The sequence below is a fragment of the Linepithema humile genome, chromosome 2 (genome assembly GCF_040581485.1).
Source record: "Linepithema humile isolate Giens D197 chromosome 2, Lhum_UNIL_v1.0, whole genome shotgun sequence".
NCBI lineage: Eukaryota > Metazoa > Arthropoda > Insecta > Hymenoptera > Formicidae > Linepithema > Linepithema humile.
Genome location: NC_090129.1, coordinates 2,734,629 through 2,752,452, shown reverse-complemented (window position 1 = coordinate 2,752,452; position 17,824 = coordinate 2,734,629). Strand labels below are relative to the sequence as shown.

Below are 17,824 nucleotides of genomic sequence, written 5' to 3'. Positions count from 1 at the left end.
AAAATGTGTAAGAAATATTCTGTTAACTAGCTTAGTTATTTATAATTATCTTCTTCGTTTATTTTCCTTTTGTGCTTATAAATTTCCATAAAAATCTACAATAATAAATTTTTATCGAAATTTCAAGAAATTTCTTCAAAGAAGTGCAAGAATCACATTGAGAAACACTGCACTGCATATGAATGAATTACACATACATTACATTCATGCATGTAGCACTGTGTAGCACTGAAGAAATTTTTAAACTGTAGCCGGCTACTATTGAATTTATGCCTTTACAATAAAAATACAAGTAAGTATAAGTTCAAAAATATATATAATTTGTATAATAAATAAAATATACATATAACCTTTTGTTTTCACATAGATAATTTAAATATCAATAGTAAACATAAGAAATATTTCATAACCTTATAATTGATTTAAAAAATTAAACATTTTAGCAACGAAAACATCACATGAATCCAAGATAAACGTATATTATTCGTCTAAATATTTTCAAAAATCATGCAACTGATAACATTATTAGTGTTACTTATTTGTGCGAGTGCAAGCAATATTGATGTAGATCCACTAAAAACGATTGTTTGGGGCCCAGGATTAAAACCAGCAGAAGTTACCATGCGTGCAAGATATTTTTTCCTGCAACTCACTGATTCACATGGCAGAAAGTTAGTATTAGCAATCAGTTATATTTATTATACAAAACAAACATGTGAGAATGTTAAAAATATTTATGAGATTATTAATGATCTCATTCAGTATACAAAAATCCAATAAAAGGAAGATTAATGAAAAATTTTTGTTATAAAATTATATGCAGAATATTTTAAATCTTTCAAAAGATAAACATAATTATAATTAATATTTCTATAATATAAACTCTGTCATCTATATGTAATTTTAAATTATGCTATTGTATATTCCAGTTTGACAAAATCTCCTGGTGAAAATATAGTCACTGGACAAATATATGGAAAATCTTTAAATGATGCACCATGTCGAGTATGGACTCAAATTTTTGATTGTAAAGATGGAAGTTTCATCATGCGCTATAAAATTTTTAGCACTTGCTTTAACATTAAAATTAAAGTAAAGATCAAGGGAAAAGAACTACCAATTCCTCATTCAGAGATCAAAGGTATGCGTACCAATTTTTTTTATATGAAATATTTTAAATCTTAACAAAATATTTTTTTTAGGTCCTATTTATGAAGAAGAGTGTTACTGTCCAAATCCCTCAATCACCAACTGGTTAAATCACTATCAGTGCCAAGAAAATTATACTCAGATACATCATGATCTCACTCCGTTTTCAAATATTGATTTTGATAGAATACGTGAAAGCATCATCAAGAAATATGATCGACCAACCAGTGTCAGCATTTGTCATTACGTCTTGAAATCTAACAGAGTAAATATCATGTTATCCATTAACATATATAATTCATATTTATAAATGTTGACTCCTGAAATAGATTAAATTAGATTTATAGGCGATGTTATGGCCAGTATGTTGGTTTTAAAATATTTATGGATGCTATATTGTTGTCACTCGCACGCAAAGTGACGCTGCCAGATATTGAACTCTTTGTGAATTTGGGTGACTGGCCACTTGTTCCTAATACCGGCCCGCTTTATCCTATTTTTTCGTGGTGCGGATCCGAAGATACGAAGGACATTGTTATGCCTACATATGATCTCACAGAATCGTCCTTGGAAGCAATGGGAAGGTATGACTTGTATTGATAATGGTAGTGATTTAAACGTTTTTATTTTATTTGCGATATTATATGCTTGAAAAACAGGGTAATGTTAGATACGCTCTCCGTACAAGGTAACACTGGACCAACGTGGTTCGACAAGACTGAGCAACTGTTTTGGCGTGGACGTGATTCTAGAAGAGAACGTCTCGATCTCATAGAGATCTCGAAAAAACACCCAGAGCTCTTCAACGTTTCTATTACTAATTTCTTCTTCTTTAGGGACGAAATAGATAAATATGGACCTGCGCAAGATCACGTATCATTTTTCAATTTTTTTAAGGTAAATATGAAAATTTAACTTCTTTCGCAGACAGAACTGGCAATACATTGAATTTAATGCACTTTCAAAGTTACATTTTTAGAAATAATTACATTATCTCAATACATCATCATGATACAAGCTTATAAATGTCCGTAAAATCTGTATTTTGTACAATACATAAACTTCAAATTTGTATGTAAGTTTTTTAGAGATATAAAAATAGTAGATATAATTTTACAGTTTACGTTAGTGAAAAAAAAAAAAGAAAATTATGTTTAGGAACTGACTATATCTATTGTCAATCGTCTTGATTTTATGTATTTTTTTATAGTATAAATATCAGTTGAATATTGATGGCACGGTAGCAGCATATCGATTCCCATATTTACTTACTGGAGATTCTTTGGTGTTTAAGCAAGAATCCAAGTATTATGAATTTTTCTATAAGGATCTCGTACCTGGATTACACTATGTGCCTGTGAAAAGTGATCTTTCGGATCTTGTCGATAAGATTAAATGGGCAAAGGAGCATGACGAGGATGGATTGAAAATTGTTAAATCTGCCAGACAATTTGCAAGGGACAATTTATTACCACGTGATATATTATGCTACTATACAGTTTTATTTCATGTATGTGTATGTCTGTGTGTACGTGTGAGAAAGCCCTATTTTATATATTTTTTTTTCGAATACATCTTGCCAATAATATAACTTTTATATTTCAGGAATGGAGTAAACGCTTAAAGAGTAAAATTGAAGTACTAAATAACATGGAAGAAGTACCACAACCTAGTCATTCTTGTCCGTGTCATCTTAGCAATTTAAACTTCAGAGACGAATTGTAGCTTAACACCTTTGTTTAACATTTTCCCTATGATTTATTTATACAGTGAAGATTTTAACGGATTCACATTTTCATACGAGTACCATGTACAAAGATGCACATTTATTCACTGAGATTTTATACCTATTTTATACCTAAAATTACTAATGTCAAATATAAAAAGTAATGTGAGCCTAAATTTGCAAAACAGAGGATTTTTTAAATATTTAATAAATCTTTTCTTTTACAATATGCTTGTACAACCTGTTATATAGCTATTTTATATATCATTTAATTTACTTTTTACTTATTTATGTTATCTAAAATTATGTTGAAAGCTTGAACAAGATACTTTATTTGTACATTTGTCAACATTTTTCCCTCGAAAAATAGTTATGGGATAGTTACAGGGTATGATAAGATCACATAACGCGAATCTTATTAGAGCTACCTGTCGAATGGAAAAATTTACATTCACATTTATATTATGCCAATAATAAAATTAAATCTTGTAATATTAATTATAAGTAATATAAATGAAAATCAGAATAAAGATTTGTAATTTTATATTTAATATATCTGTACCACTGCATTATAATCGTCTAATCTTTAACTTTTGTTTATGCTTTAAATATATTAATACAAAATTAGGTGTATATTCATAATAAAAATAAAATTTGAAATTCTCAAATCTAATCTAATCAAATGTAAAAATAAACTTTAATAAATTATAGCATTTCTATATGTATGTTTTTCACATTATACGCTGTAAAAGTTAAAAGCCGTTTAAAATATTTGGCATACACGGTTCATCAAAGTTTAATAGCAATATAAAGAAAAAGAGATTTAATTTTTTACCAATCTAAACCTAGTATAAGTATATATACATACATAATGTAAAACAGATTATTTCGTCACACATTATGAATGTATTAAATTACTAAGGAAATATTGAAAAATTATCAAAATAACTGTAAATAACTCAAGTTCGAGTTTTTACAAAAAATGATGTATATACTTGATTATATATAAATTCGCATATTTATAAAAAACACTTGTTGAAAGCATTATAAATATTTTGAACTTAAATTAATCAAATACATGAACGTATCCACACAAGAAAGTAAATAAAGATTGAAATAAAAATACCCTTCAAATGTAAATTTAGCATACATAAATTTACATTGTCATTTTTCATTGTGTGGGTGGCTGATAACCGTAACCTCCATACTGATTGGGCGGAGGTGGTCCTTGTGGTCCAGGTGGTGGAGGCATATGTCCACCAGGTGGTCGAGGAGGATACTGTGGATATCCTTGTCCTGCTGGCGGTGGAGGATAACTTTGAGGAGGATACTGCGGATGTCCATAGTGTTGTCCTCCTTGTGGTGGATGAGGACTATAAATCTACGATTCAAAAATAAAAAGCTCTCCATTCTGCATACATTAGCAATTAATTCATGTAACTGCATCAATTAACTATTCACTTCTAAACAATTCATTTAAAAATAACAAATTTGGTTATGTCAATATATTCAAGTAAAATCCATTTTGACAATACCTGTGGCTGTCCTCCTGGTGTCGGTGGAACATACGTCTGCGTAGTAGTAGGCCCATAGGCTGGCTGTTGTTGAGGGCCTGGCGGCGGGGCAGGACCTTGCGGCGGACCGGACGGTGGTTGAAACCCACTCGGCGCTGGACTTTGAGACGGTTGCTGTTGCGTCTGCGGAGCTGTTTGTGACTGTTGCTGAGATTGTTGTGGTGGTTGATGTGGTGATTGATGTGAGGGCGGTTGATGAGAGGTCTGATGGGATGGCTGGTGAGACGGCTGATGCGGGGCGTGCGGTGGCTGATGAGGTGACTGGTGTGGCGGCGGTGGATGCGGGGGGTGCGATGTCGGATGGGGTGTTTGATGAACGGGATACCCTGAGGGGGCCGGCGGCACCGGAGGGGCGTAGCTTCCACCCTGCGACGTCGGCGGTGGACCGCTACTCGGCGGATACGTTTGCGTCGAGGCGGACGGTGTGCTCGTCGGCTGACTCTGGGCGTAAGTATTGCCGACGGTCGCGGAGGAGGTGCTAAATGGCGGTGATGTAGATGCAGGACCGTATTGCGTCGCGCCGGGACCTGGACTCGGTTGGCTAACATAGTTGGGCTGCGGGCCCGCGTTTTGCTGAGATCCCGGTTGTGGGGGAGTCGCGCTGGTTGTCGGGGGCGGTGGGTAATTTTGTGGTGGGACATTGTTCGCATATGCCTGTGAAGAGGGAGGGGGGTAACTCCCGGGTTGTCCCGCAGCGTACGCGTTTTGAGGTGGCGCTTGGGACGGAGGCTGCTGATAATTTGGTTGTGGACTAGGGCTGCCATATTGTCCTGGTTGTTGTTGTTGACTACCTGATGAGAAATTCTGCTGTGCAGTGTTAGAAGGCGGATAACCTTGCTGATTGGGCGGTGGCGGCCCGTATCCCGAGGGTGGCTGAGGCGTCCCCGGCGGTGGATAACCGCCTGGTTGTGGACCATAGCTGTTCACCGTAGTCGGAGGACCATAATTTGGCTGAGTCGCCGCGCTGTATCCTTGTTGCTGAGAGGTGTTGGGCGGTCCGTACTGATTTGGCTGACCAGGAGTGTATGCAGATCCTTGCGGTCCTTGATAGTTCGAGCCAGGATTCTGACTCGTGTATTGAGCAGGGTAACCTTGCTGAGAAGGCTGTTGAGGATAACCTTGCGGACCTCTGTATTGTTGTGGACCTGGTGGTGCAGTTGTAGGCCCTAAAGATAACAGATTCAAATATTAACATCAAGTTAAAAGCGTTATAATTATACATTAAATTTAAATATAGTACAATTAAGATAAAAATATAAAGAAAGTTAACATCAATAAAATAATACAATTTGAATTAGAACATAACATACTATTTACTATAGTAGGTCCTTGGCCGGGCATCACAGGTCCACGATAACCACCTTGTGCCATTGGTTGGCCTTGATTAAAAGTCGACATCGGCATGGTAGGTTGGGTATTTGGAGGCATTTCTCCTCCAGGACCGGCTGTACCACCCGGACCACTTGGAAGTCCTTGTGGGTTCATCATACCATGTTGAGGACCATTAGGAATACCTTGAGGTAGCTTAAAAAAAAAAAAAATTAAATTCTGCAATTGTTTACGAAAATTTCATTAAACTTTGTAATTTTGTTTAATTAAATGCTCTTTACTATATGTTTTTTATTTTGTAAAATACACTTACAGGCAATAAGGTTTGAAGATTTTGGTTAACGTCTGCCATAGACGCCAGATATATCAAATTGCGATGTAATATTTGCTGATATCTGAAAATTAGATTTAATAGAACATAGATTAACAAAAATATCAGATAAAACATTAAATTAAAAAATATTAATAACATTAAATAAGCAAATTGCTTTGCTTTACTACCTACTACAAAAGAATAACTTAATACAAAATTAAAATTGGCTTTTGCAATAATATAAATATTTAACTTTTGTTGCATAATACTGTTTTGCAAATGACATTTATACATTTTCTAATAAAATTAAAAAGGAAACATCCAACATAAAGTATCAAAAATATTATATAATTTCAAAAATATTAAGAATTGCTACATTAATCACTCACTGTAAACATTCCTGCACTTTGCCCTTATTCTGATACTCTTGAATCATTTGTATAAGTTGACCATTCTCATCAAGCATCTAGAAAAATGTATAAGCACATACATATAGATTATTACAGTTTGTAGAATCATAAATGTATATTTTATGTTTCAATTTTTAGTCAAAAAACGATATATAATAAACATATTTTTTTTCTTTTTTTTTTTCTTTTTTGCGAAGCAATAATCAACTTTCTTACCTTCTGTAATTGGGCGGGATTTGGAGGAGGTCTGCCGCGTTGTGCGAAGGCCACGGACATTTTTGTAGTAACTTGCGACTTATCTTATTGATGAGGAAAACCGGCAATACCAAGATACTCACTTTTACGTTGCACTATCGCGCGACGCTATTTAAAACCGCTTCAACGCGTAATACGTCCATTTTCGTCGCATTTTCGGAGCATCATTCCGCAATGTCGACTATTCGGAATGCAACATTATATTCGACGCGGAACTGCTTGAAGATCACAGAAGACCTCTTCGAACTCGATCGACCTGCGCGTTATCTAACCACAAATCAGCCGTGTCCGTACGGTGTATTTTTGCTATAATATAGCTGACGCGTGTAGCAATTATCTGTAATTGCTTTGCGAGATATCCAGTTTCAGAAGTGAAAGATGAGAGATCGGACGTTCGCGAAATTAGAAGGCTTGGGAAAGCAACGCCGCTAACGGCGAGTATGCGAATTTGCTACTTCTAATCTATTTTCAGTCACAATCATCGATCGATAAAAACGATGATGTCCAATAGAAAAAAATGTGCTTTCTGGGGATTTTGTCTAGTGCTGAATTAGTTTCTGAAAAATAAATTTTCTTATTGGGTATCAAATGTCAGTCAATGTTCTACCATAATGCAATAACAAGCAAGTACAAATATAAATTTACGCATTATTATGTAAATATCTACGAAGTGTTTCGTCTACAAGAAAAAAGATGCGTAGATATATACCGGCATACGACCGGTGTATGAAAATTTGCTTTATCACGTTGATGTAAACACGTGTGTAATGGCTGCAGCAAAAGTAAGCAATTATTTTTCATATTTATCGTTGGAATGTTGAAACCTTTCAGTAGATTATAAAATGATTTGTTGCTTTTGCAGATCGAGTTCGCAGTACATATGACATGCCAAAAATGTGTTAAGGCAATTTCCGAGAGTATAGCAGATTTGGAGGGTATTCAAAATGTTGATGTATCATTAGAACGTGGTACTGTTATCGTTGAAACGAATTTACCTTACTCTATCGTTCAAGAAAAAATTGAAAAAACTGGGAGACAGGCAGTATTGAAAGGATATGGAGGTTTAAATACATTTCTTCTATTTTAATATATATTATAAAAATATGTTTTATTTTTCAAGACATATATTTTTGAAAGTATCAGAAAATATGTTATAGAAGAAGCTTTTTATGCAAAAGAGAAAAGAATCTTTTAAACAGAATTTTATATATATTTCAGAGATTAAAATATAATTATTTGTTACTGAAATTGTATTATATTTAACTTTTGCAGATGGATCAAGTGCTGTTTCAATGTTGGGTGGAAATTCTGGATACAGTGTAGGTGATTTAATTAAAGGGGTAATAAGATTTGCACAAACTTCAGAAGGATGTATCATAGATGGTACTGTTGATGGTTTAACTCCAGGCGCGCACGGTATACATATACACGAATGCGGTGACATATCGAAAGGCTGTGATAAGTAAGTTGGGTCTGAAAGCAGATGTTTAGATTGGCTTTCTAAATAAATCTTATTTTTATTGTAGTGTAGGTGAGCATTTTAACCCAAATAATTCTCTACATGGAAGTCCCGAAGATGATTTATCTAAAAGGGTAAATATAAAAAGTTATTTATATTTTATGATGCTTTAATGATATCATTTTTAATATTATGCAATTCCAGCATGTTGGTGATCTTGGCAATATTTTAGCAGATACTACAGGCAGAGCTACTTTTCGCAAGATAGATAAATTCCTTAAAATACCTGATATCATTGGCAGATCACTTATTATTACAAAAGATCCAGATGACTTTGGAAGAAGTAACAATCCAGAATCTAAGATAAATGGAAACAGTGGAACTAGGTATATAAAATTGTTATATCATTGTGTTACAGAGTTACAATTAGTCATTTTATAGTAAATTTTTCTCTTGTATAGGTTGGCTTGTGGTATTATAGCCAGATCTTCTGGATTGTTTCAAAATACGAAAAAAATATGCGCATGCGATGGTCTCACAATATGGGATGAAAGAGATCGGGCACTTGCATATAAGCATGGTACAAAAAGTTATTTAGAATCAAATGAAAAAATATGTACAATAATTTGAATTTTAAAAGATGAGAAAAACCATTTCTAAAAATGTAGCGGTAATATTTATGTAGCAAGATTTATTATATGCTCTTGATTAGGTTTAGAAAAATTGTTATTTTTATTAATAATATCTTTAATAGTTACATTTAAAAATTTTTTAATGCTTTTTCTACATATCTAAATTGTTATGTAAGATTTAAAATTTAAGATTTTTATAATTTTTCTAGAAGTAATTTAATTGTATAAAATAATTTATATGATTTTTTTTTCTTTTCAGCAAACTTATAACTAACATGAAGACATAACATAATTGGTCTAACAAAAAACATTCCATATATTTAAAATCCTGAAGTAATAAAAATATAATAAATATATTTTAACCTCAATATTGTAAATATATTTATGTAATTTCTTTATATGAATGTAATTATAACTATATACAATAACTTTATATATTTTATTCTTATCTCAACTTTTGTTCAAAGCAACTTTACTACATAATTTAAAAAATTGTCGAACATCTTGACATTTTAGCAGTGTTATTGTCAGACGCTTTTTTTCGCACATGTGCGTTAACGCGACCTCAGTGAAGCATCCAATTGTATCTATAACAATTGTATTTACCATCGCAGGCGCATGCGCAGCCTAATCGGTGGAGGCGCAACCCGGCCTCGACTGGCAGAACTGTCTGTGAGAACAACACTGCATTTCAGTATAGCGTGATTGAATCACTAGTAGCTAGTAAAAAAGTATCATCATGCTGGCATTACAATTCAGAACCATTCAGAGAACATACAGTGTATTCGTACTCTGAATTTAATATATTGTAATATTGTTTCCGAAAGTAATACTAAACATAAAGTAAAAGTTTCAAAAAATTAAAAAACTGATAAAGACAATGCAGTTTGTGACTAAAAACAATCAACATAAAAAAGTATCCATTGAAGTTGGATTCGATTAAATATACAGGTAAGATAATAACTATGACCACGTTGAATATTTGGTAATTATACAGTATCGCTACCTCACCTCCGATTTTGATACAATTAGGCTTATTCGATACGTTTTTGTGTGAAATAAAACTTTTCTATTTGAAAAAAGTGTCGCTCTGTCCCGTGAAGCGAGATTTTTACCGTTAAAAGTTGACGACTTTGCAGGTTAGGAAACTTATCATACGTTCAAAGTTAGCGTCGGGGGGAGGGGAAGGGGAGGGGGGAGGAACACCTCCCCCTGCCTCTATGCATACACTTTCCACGCCAAGCGAGATTCCACATGGGTTTACGAATTTCTACGCAAAACTAGATTCAATCCAGACCCCTGTATGTATAGTTTTTTAATGGTGGAGCTCTCCCGGCGCGGGGAGGGGGGGGGGAGGAGGAGGAGGACACTGCCTCCGCGCATACATTTTCCACGCGAAGCGAGGTTCCACATGGGTTTGCAACTTTCCACGCGAGGTTTTTAACTTTCAGTTGCAAACCCATGTGGAACCTTGCTTCGCGTGGAAAGTGTATGCGTGGAGGCAGGATGTTCCGTTTCCTCCCTATGGGGGGACTCCACCATCAAAAAACTATACACACAGAGTCTGGATTGAATCTCGTTTTGCATAGAAATTCGTAAACCTATGTGGAATCTCGCTTTGCGTGGAAGAGCGTGGACTCGCTTGTTGCGGGGCAAAGCGACACTTTTTTCTGTCAGATTCTTTCGTTTCACGCAAAAATGCGTTGAATGAGCATAAATTTATCAAAATTGGAGGTGAAATAGCGATACTGAATAATTACCCTTTGGAAATACTATGGAAATATTAATAATTCCTTTTTTTTTAACAGGATATTTTTACTTCTGATGTGAAATTGAATGAATCCTTAGACAATCAATTTTTAAAATGGGGATTGTTGGATTAACAACATTTATATCAAATCATTCTGAGCATTATCATGCAAATTACGCACTACATGATACTTATTTAGTAATTGATGGTAATAGTATAGCATGTCAATTATACATGTGGCATGCGAAATGTAATAGTATCTTTGGTGGTGATTATGACAAGTATGCGCAATGTGTATCAGATTTTTTCGATGAGTTATTAATGTGTAATGTCATTCCCTTGGTCTTAATCGATGGTGGTTGTGAAAACAAGAAATTGAAAACAGTTATATCTCGAACTAAAGATAAAATTGAAATGGCGTCACGTTACACTCTCCATTTTCAGCAAAGAGCAAAATTCTTTCCTCTTCTTATGAAAGAAGTCTTCAAAGATGTCATGAATGAAAAAGGTATTAAATATACACAATGCATATTTGAAGCAGATAATACCATAGCTACAATAGCACGTGGTCTCAATTGTCCTGTGTTGAGTTACGACTCTGATTTCTACATTTATGGATCATTGTATATACCATTCGACACATGGGGAAATGGTGTAGTTCCTAATCCAACAGGCAGTGGCTCTATGAAATATTGCAAAATTTATAATGTTGAGAAGCTTTTTCGAGCTTACAATGGATTGAATCAGACTTTGTTGCCTTTGGCAGCAATATTATTAGGAAATGATTATGTGAAGCAACATACGTTTAGAAATTTCTTCCGTCATTTGAAATTACCGCGGATAGGAAGAAAAAAATTTAACGAACAACAACGGCGCATAGATGCTACATTTAATTGGCTACGGAAACTCAGCTTAAATCAAGCTGTAATAGGAATACTAAGTAGACTGCGAAGACAAGAACGCAAACGTGTATTAAATATAATAGAAACGATGATAAATGGTTCATACATGACACGTGTACCACAGAGTATTTTACATATACTGGGTATTCTCACACAGAAATTTTTGAAAGCACAGTTGCTGAATATATCCAAAACATACAAATTTGAAGGAGATATATACAATTTGACGTATATTGACGAAAGGACAAATGAAACAGAGTCAAGCAATGACGACGATGAAATCGAAGACAAAGAAATAGTAAGCGTACTTGCAGGAAGAGAGACAGTGTCATGTCCTGAATTTGAGATTAGGAATTTGCCAAAGTGGTTTATCAGTGAATTCAAGCTTGGTAGATATCCTTCTTACTTTATAGACATCATCATGCGAAAGTTGTACGTTTGTCCAACGCAAATTGAAGATCATTCATACGCCTCATCTGTCAATGCAAGCTTAAACATTATAAGCGTTATTTATGAATTACTGATGTCAGAAAGACCCTACCTTACTGGATTGATGAGTCGACAAGCAACTTCGATGGATTATATGGAATATCTGACGCGATATAAGGACACAATTAAGTGTTTTCGCTTGACGTACGACCGTCAACTAATCAGTTTTGAACATTCACGTTTCATCAATTTTAGAACATTACCAATACTCGCGCGAAAAGAAATTTTGGATGATACTTTTAAAATTACATACACCGATAAAAGTTGTATATATAAAATTCCACCAAACTGGAAATTATATATTGCAACCATGAAATACTGGATAAATCAAGAAGAAGAATCATTTAAACTCAATTGTCATATATATTCCTTATTATTCACTATATTATATAACATAATAGATAACAAAATAGGTTTCCATAGAATTCTACACAAATTTCATCATAGATACGATAAACTTGTGAAAGAAATTCAAAATACAAGGAAAGTGCAAAATTACCAGCCAAAATATTCGGACAAAACTACACTCATTAATGCACTTCAGGAAGTTAATGTAGACGATTGTTGGATTGCAGCTTCATTTTTTGTATCCAATTTTGAGACAAATCAAAAACTTTATTTGCAACCAAAAAAATTTAATATTACTATTGTTCACAATTTTGCAGTGTTCCAAAATTGTTTAAGACATGGCATGCATTTAAATGCTCTGCTAGAATATCCATATGAACAAACCAAGGTTGCTAGCGTGTTCAATGGTACATTGCTGTACAATCTGTGCAGCAATTTTAAAAAGCGCGATAATGTTGAAGAGTACATTAATACAGTTTTGCAAAATTCTCCGAGTTTATTGCGGCTATTTAATATACTTTTATCGACAGTCAAACCTTTGTTTGGTACGCTATTGGAAAAGAAAGTTAATAAGTCTAAGAAACGAAAAGCGAGAAGAGATGAAAAAAAAGAGGAAAGAGACACTACACAGGAAGATCATGATGAAGAAGAAGAAGCTGAAACGACACATGAAAGCAGTAGCGAAGAAGTCTTTCACGATGTAAATAATCCTTTTTCAATACTAGGTGCTACGCAAAATTAGGATTTCCGTTGTACATAATAATCAAACTACATTTCTCTATCAACATGTATTTAGCTATCCTAGCTAGTATGAAAAAAAATAGACATTTTTAATTAATTTGAAAAAAATCATCACTTTTTTATTACTCCTAAAAAAATTTAATAATTTAATCTGTAATTCTATTAATTTAAAAATAGCGTGTAAGTATGACACAGAGAATCGTAACTCCCCTCTTGGAAAAAGGGTGATTAAAAGTTTATTCACGTCGCATGGCCCAACATGTTCCTACTCGCTATGATACGCTCCAATCTATGGTATTACGTTACATATACCGAACAAACCTCTTCTGTCGCTGTAGTTAATGGTACAACTTCTTCACATGTAAAGGCTCTTGCAGACAGGACGCTGGAACGCTTGCCGCGCGGTAAAAAGCGACGTGGTAGCCAATCAGGTTTTCGCTCTTATGGAAAAGTTGTAAGGCCGAATTCCCACTGAGCGCGCCCCGCGCCGCATTATCCGCTGCGTCACGAATTAAGCAATCAAAACATCCCATTTTATTGCATCATTTGCCGCGCGAATAAAATGGGATGTTTTGATTGATTAATTCGTGACGCGACGGATAATGCCGACGCGTGACGCGCTCAGTGAGAATTCGGCCTAAGAGCCTTAATTCTGTACTTCCCCTCATTGTATATTATAAAAAAAAATTGAATAATGCGTAACAACCAACAATAAGCGTGAAGCTCTGTCTGTAACTGTTGTTGTTCGATAGATAATTTTCATTAATATTCAAGGTAATAATAGTTATTTTCTCATTCTGTATATATGTAAACAATATTTTACAATAAATAGAAATAAAAAATTGACATATGATAAAAAAATCTTTGGAAATACTATGGAAATATTAATAATTCCTTTTTTTTTAACAGGATTTTTTTATTTTTGATGTGAAATTGAATGAATCCTTAGACAACCAATTTTTAAAATGGGGATTTTTGGATTAACAACATTTATATCAAATCAATCTGAGCATTATTTTACAAATTACGCCCTACATGATACTTATTTAGTAATTGATGGTAATAGTATAGCGCATTGCTTATACACTTATGCAAAGTGTAATAGTGCCTTTGGTGGTGATTATGACAAGTATGCACGATGCGTATCAGATTTTTTTGCTGAATTATTAAAGTGTAATGTCACTCCTTTAGTCTTAATCGATGGTGGCTGTGAAGACAAGAAATTGGAGACAGATATATATCGGACTAAACAGAAGATTCAAAAGGTGTCACGTTACACACACTATTTTAAGCAAGTAAACCAATTCTTTCCTCTTCTAATGAAGGTAGTCTTCAAAGATGTCATGACTGAGAAAGGTATTAAGTATGCACAATGCATATTCGAAGCGGATAATATCATAGCTGCAATAGCACGTATTCTCGATTGTCCTGTGTTGAGTTACGACTCTGATTTCTATATTTATGGATCATTATATATACCATTTAACACATGGGAAAAAGGTATAGTTCGTAAATCAACAGGCAGGGGCTATATGAAATGTTGCAAAATTTATGATGTTGAGAAGCTTTTTCAAGCTTACGATGGATTGAATCAGACTTTGCTGCCTTTGGCAGCAATATTAATAGGAAATGACTATGTGAAGAAATGGACTTTCAAAAATTTTTTTCATCAGTTGGAATTATCGCAAGCAACAGGAAAGATGTATGATGAACAACAATGGCGTATAGATGCTACATTTAATTGGCTAAAGAAACTCAACTTAAATCAAGCTGTAACAGAAATATTAAGCAGACTGCGAAGAGAAAAACGTAAGCATGTATTAAATATAATAGAAACGATGATAAATGGTTACATCAATGCATCATTGGATGTTTTACATGTGCTGGGTGTTCCGGTACATAAGATTTCGAAAGCAAAATTACAGAATGTATTTAAAGCATACAAATTTGAAGGAGATATATACAATTTGACATATATTGATGAAAGCACAAGTGAAACAAAGTCAAGTGATGACGATGATGAAATTGACGACAAAGAAATAACAAGCATATGTGCGGGAAAAGAGGTGGTCTCTAATGAATCTCTGGTTAATAATTTGCCACAGTGGTTTATTAATGAATTCAAACTTGGTAGATATCCTTCTTACTTTATAAACATCATCATACGGAAGTTGTACGTTTGTCGTACGCAAATTGAAGATCATTTATACAGCTCATCTATCTTTGCAAGCTTAAACATTATAAGCGTTATTTATGGATTACTGATGTCAGGAATTGAAGAAGAAAAAACTTGCATGGAGTATATAACGCGAGATGGGATAACAATCAAGCGTTTTCAATTGGAATATAACAATAGTGTACTCGATTATAAATTACCGCTTTTATCCAATTTGGGAAAATTACCAATGATTATTAGAAAAGAAATTTTAAATAACACTTTGAGAATTACCGATGAAAGCTGTATAAGTGAAATTCCACCAAACTGGAAATTATATGTTGCAACCATGAAGTACTGGATAGATCAAAAACAACAATCATTTAAAGAGCATATGTATATTCTCCATTGTTTTATATATTCGTTATTATTTGCTATGTTATTTAACGTAATCGATCGCAAAATAGGCGTCCATAGAGTTCTACGCGAATTTAATCATAGATTCGATAAACTTGTGGAAAAGATTCAAAACACAAGAAAAGTGGAAAATTATCAGCCAGAATATTTAGACAACACTACACTCGTTAGTGCGCTTCATAAAGTTGATAGACACGATTGTTGGATTGCAGCCTCATTTTTTGTATCTAATTTTGAGACTAATCCATACTTACATCCAAAAGATTTCAAAATTATAATTGTTCACGGTTTTGCGGAGTTTCAAAATTGTTTAAGTCATAGCATGGCCTTGAATGCATTGTTGGGATATCCATATGAGCAAACCAAGGTTGCTAGTGTGTTCAGTGGCACATTGCTGTACAATCTGTGCAACAATTTTAAAAAGTGCGACAATATTGAGGAGTACATTAATACAGTTTTGCAAAATTCTCCGAGTTTATTGCGATTATTTAATGTACTTTTGTTGAAAGTTAAACCTTTGGTTGGTATGGCATAGGAAAAGGAAGTCGGTAGATGTAAGAATCAAGAAAAGCGTCTTTCACGTGCAAATAATTCTTTTTCGATATTTGATGTTACGTAAAATTAGGATATATGACGATACATATCAGTACATATTCGAATAATATGTACTGACACGAAAAACTTTAAAAGCTAAATTACAACAGAAAATAAAAAAAATTGTTTGACTTTTTCTAACGATGTTTAATTTACAATTTGACTAATTTAGAAAATGATAAGTTGTATAAAATAAATGAGAAAAAGAAAAAAGACGTTTAATTTTTTCATTTACATTTTTTACAATTAGACAACATCAAGATCCTCACTACTATCACTTTCATCACTATTGGAACAATTCACATCTTTTCGTTGCTGGTGCGATACTGATCGTTTAGCATTAGCTTTCTTCCTTCTATCACGCAATCGATTTTTCTAAACAGTGAAAGAAAGATTTCTGTTCTGCAGAACAAAAAAATTAATATGGAAAGAAGTCAATAGTTGTATTACATCTTTGTATATTTCCCAGAACGCACTGAGCGCTGACTTAAAGGCATTAGCTTCTTCTAGTAAAGTTGGTATACAATATTGGTCATCGCCGTGTTTGGCAAGCAATCCAACGCAAACAGCATATTTTAATTTCTCCTGTAATTCCCATTCAAGAGTCTCTCTTTTAACTGGATAATTTTTTTGTATATGATCTTTTAAGGTCTTTAATTTAACAAATAATTGACGTTTTTGTAAATCTTTTACAGCTGCACGTAGCATTTGTGGCGTTATAGAAATCTTTCTCATCTAAACAAAAAATTATAATTGTATATTATATTACATAAAATATGATGTGCACAAATTGTTTTAAATTCTATGCTATTGCAAACGTAAAGAAAAAATTATATCTATCAAAATTATTTTTTAATCTGTATCGTTAAAAGAATAATTGTATAATACTTGAACGCACGGTGAATTCGATGAATCATTATTACAAGAAATTTTGAAATTGATAACATTTTACCAAATCGATATCATTTTGACAAAAATAAACACAATTGGACAGCCTAATTTGTAAACAACTTGAACATAATCGATAATATGTCAAACGCATGAATATATTTATTTTATTGTTTCTAATTTTATTTTGAAATCAAATTTCAAAAGTTCATTTTGCGACAATAAACATTATTCTTACAAAGAAACTTGTCAAAATGATAAGTTAGGATGTCAGTAATCGATACATATTTCTTTTGTTAAATTACATATATTACATATATCGTGATTAATTAGAATGATAAGTACATTTGTGTACATATTTATATTTCTTCTCGTCTCAATTGTGACAACATCAATGGATTAAATTAAACATTTGTTTCATATTCTGTGAAAAATACGTATTGTATAAAAATGTAATACATTCATAGCGTAAAGCAAGTCTTCGAAAGTGTATAAACTACGTCACATAATATTTTTAAAATATAAAAAGAATACTCTTCACAAAGTTTATGTTCAATATTATCATGTTAATATTAATCAATATCAATATCAATCAATATTATCATATGACATATCAAGATAATACAACATATTCTTAAAATTCTTAACGAATTTTGTAACTACCTATATAATCAATTTACTATAACACATTCT

General features: G+C 33.2%; 5 protein-coding genes and 1 long non-coding RNA gene across 13 annotated transcripts; 4 read left to right on the top strand and 2 right to left on the bottom strand.

Moving 5' to 3' along the window:
• Positions 1-16: 16 nt before the first annotated feature.
• LOC105677547 (protein O-glucosyltransferase 2-like) lies at positions 17-3,426 on the top strand. Of its 2 annotated transcripts, none has more exons than XM_012376243.2 (8): positions 17-292; positions 599-671; positions 930-1,141; positions 1,203-1,414; positions 1,489-1,733; positions 1,809-2,046; positions 2,360-2,659; positions 2,755-3,426. In XM_012376243.2, the coding sequence occupies exons 2-8, from the start codon at positions 622-624 to the stop codon at positions 2,872-2,874; spliced, it is 1,377 nt and encodes a 458-aa protein (XP_012231666.1). In that variant the 5' UTR covers positions 17-292; positions 599-621; the 3' UTR covers positions 2,875-3,426. The 2 variants fall into 2 exon arrangements, with proteins under 2 accessions (XP_012231666.1, XP_012231665.1); XM_012376242.2 differs by having other exon boundaries at positions 444-671.
• Positions 2,631-7,203, bottom strand: LOC105677545 (protein SSXT-like). Its single transcript, XM_012376241.2, has 6 exons — positions 6,718-7,203; positions 6,481-6,557; positions 6,092-6,173; positions 5,760-5,973; positions 4,411-5,615; positions 2,631-4,256 (listed from the first exon to the last, which is right to left on the bottom strand). Exons 1-6 carry the CDS (start codon positions 6,775-6,777, stop codon positions 4,047-4,049), a joined length of 1,848 nt encoding a protein of 615 aa, XP_012231664.1. The 5' UTR covers positions 6,778-7,203; the 3' UTR covers positions 2,631-4,046.
• Positions 7,204-7,370: 167 nt separating this feature from the next.
• On the top strand, positions 7,371-9,275 carry Ccs (Copper chaperone for superoxide dismutase). 3 transcript variants are annotated; one of them, XR_010888761.1, is made up of 7 exons: positions 7,371-7,538; positions 7,619-7,817; positions 8,029-8,218; positions 8,283-8,349; positions 8,420-8,601; positions 8,657-8,795; positions 9,107-9,275. XR_010888761.1 is itself a non-coding variant. In XM_012376249.2 (7 exons), the coding sequence occupies exons 1-7, from the start codon at positions 7,524-7,526 to the stop codon at positions 9,115-9,117; spliced, it is 783 nt and encodes a 260-aa protein (XP_012231672.2). In that variant the 5' UTR covers positions 7,374-7,523; the 3' UTR covers positions 9,118-9,275. The 3 variants fall into 3 exon arrangements, 2 of the variants coding, with proteins under 2 accessions (XP_012231672.2, XP_012231671.2); XM_012376249.2 differs by having other exon boundaries at positions 7,374-7,538; positions 8,677-8,795; XM_012376248.2 differs by lacking the exon at positions 9,107-9,275 and having other exon boundaries at positions 7,374-7,538; positions 8,677-9,078.
• A 134-nt stretch (positions 9,276-9,409) lies between these two features.
• On the top strand, positions 9,410-13,606 carry LOC105677534 (protein asteroid-like). 2 transcript variants are annotated; one of them, XM_012376224.2, is made up of 2 exons: positions 9,410-9,798; positions 10,656-13,606. In XM_012376224.2, exon 2 carries the CDS (start codon positions 10,712-10,714, stop codon positions 13,076-13,078), a length of 2,367 nt encoding a protein of 788 aa, XP_012231647.2. In that variant the 5' UTR covers positions 9,410-9,798; positions 10,656-10,711; the 3' UTR covers positions 13,079-13,606. The 2 variants fall into 2 exon arrangements, with proteins under 2 accessions (XP_012231647.2, XP_067206508.1); XM_067350407.1 differs by lacking the exon at positions 9,410-9,798 and adding an exon at positions 10,330-10,581.
• Positions 13,607-13,719: 113 nt separating this feature from the next.
• LOC105677535 (protein asteroid-like) lies at positions 13,720-16,290 on the top strand. Of its 4 annotated transcripts, none has more exons than XM_012376228.2 (3): positions 13,720-13,851; positions 13,987-14,136; positions 14,269-16,290. In XM_012376228.2, the coding sequence occupies exons 2-3, from the start codon at positions 14,043-14,045 to the stop codon at positions 16,182-16,184; spliced, it is 2,010 nt and encodes a 669-aa protein (XP_012231651.2). In that variant the 5' UTR covers positions 13,720-13,851; positions 13,987-14,042; the 3' UTR covers positions 16,185-16,290. The 4 variants fall into 4 exon arrangements, with proteins under 4 accessions (XP_012231651.2, XP_012231650.2, XP_012231648.2 ...); XM_012376227.2 differs by having other exon boundaries at positions 13,987-14,193; XM_012376225.2 differs by having other exon boundaries at positions 13,987-16,290.
• Positions 16,291-16,436: 146 nt separating this feature from the next.
• On the bottom strand, positions 16,437-16,833 carry LOC136998145 (uncharacterized). Its single transcript, XR_010888772.1, has 2 exons — positions 16,694-16,833; positions 16,437-16,618 (listed from the first exon to the last, which is right to left on the bottom strand). It is a non-coding gene; the product is annotated as an uncharacterized lncRNA (long non-coding RNA).
• Positions 16,834-17,824: the final 991 nt, after the last annotated feature.

Excerpts from the sequence above, each read along its gene's own strand:
- LOC105677547 (XM_012376242.2), top strand. The coding sequence starts at position 508 with ATGCAACTGATAACATTATTAGTGTTACTTATTTGTGCGAGTGCAAGC. Across the intron at positions 1,734-1,808 it reads TCCTTGGAAGCAATGGGAAG|GGTAATGTTAGATACGCTCT; the intron begins GTATGACTTGTA and ends CTTGAAAAACAG. Across the intron at positions 2,660-2,754 it reads ACTATACAGTTTTATTTCAT|GAATGGAGTAAACGCTTAAA; the intron begins GTATGTGTATGT and ends TTTATATTTCAG.
- LOC105677545 (XM_012376241.2), bottom strand. The coding sequence starts at position 6,777 with ATGTCCGTGGCCTTCGCACAACGCGGCAGACCTCCTCCAAATCCCGCC. Across the intron at positions 6,174-6,480 it reads AAAGTGCAGGAATGTTTACA|ATATCAGCAAATATTACATC; the intron begins GTGAGTGATTAA and ends TCTAATTTTCAG. Across the intron at positions 5,974-6,091 it reads ATCTTCAAACCTTATTGCCT|CTACCTCAAGGTATTCCTAA; the intron begins GTAAGTGTATTT and ends TTTTTTTTTAAG.
- Ccs (XM_012376248.2), top strand. Across the intron at positions 8,350-8,419 it reads AAGATGATTTATCTAAAAGG|CATGTTGGTGATCTTGGCAA; the intron begins GTAAATATAAAA and ends ATGCAATTCCAG. Across the intron at positions 8,602-8,676 it reads AATGGAAACAGTGGAACTAG|GTTGGCTTGTGGTATTATAG; the intron begins GTATATAAAATT and ends TCTCTTGTATAG.
- LOC105677534 (XM_012376224.2), top strand. The coding sequence starts at position 10,712 with ATGGGGATTGTTGGATTAACAACATTTATATCAAATCATTCTGAGCAT.
- LOC105677535 (XM_012376225.2), top strand. The coding sequence starts at position 14,043 with ATGGGGATTTTTGGATTAACAACATTTATATCAAATCAATCTGAGCAT.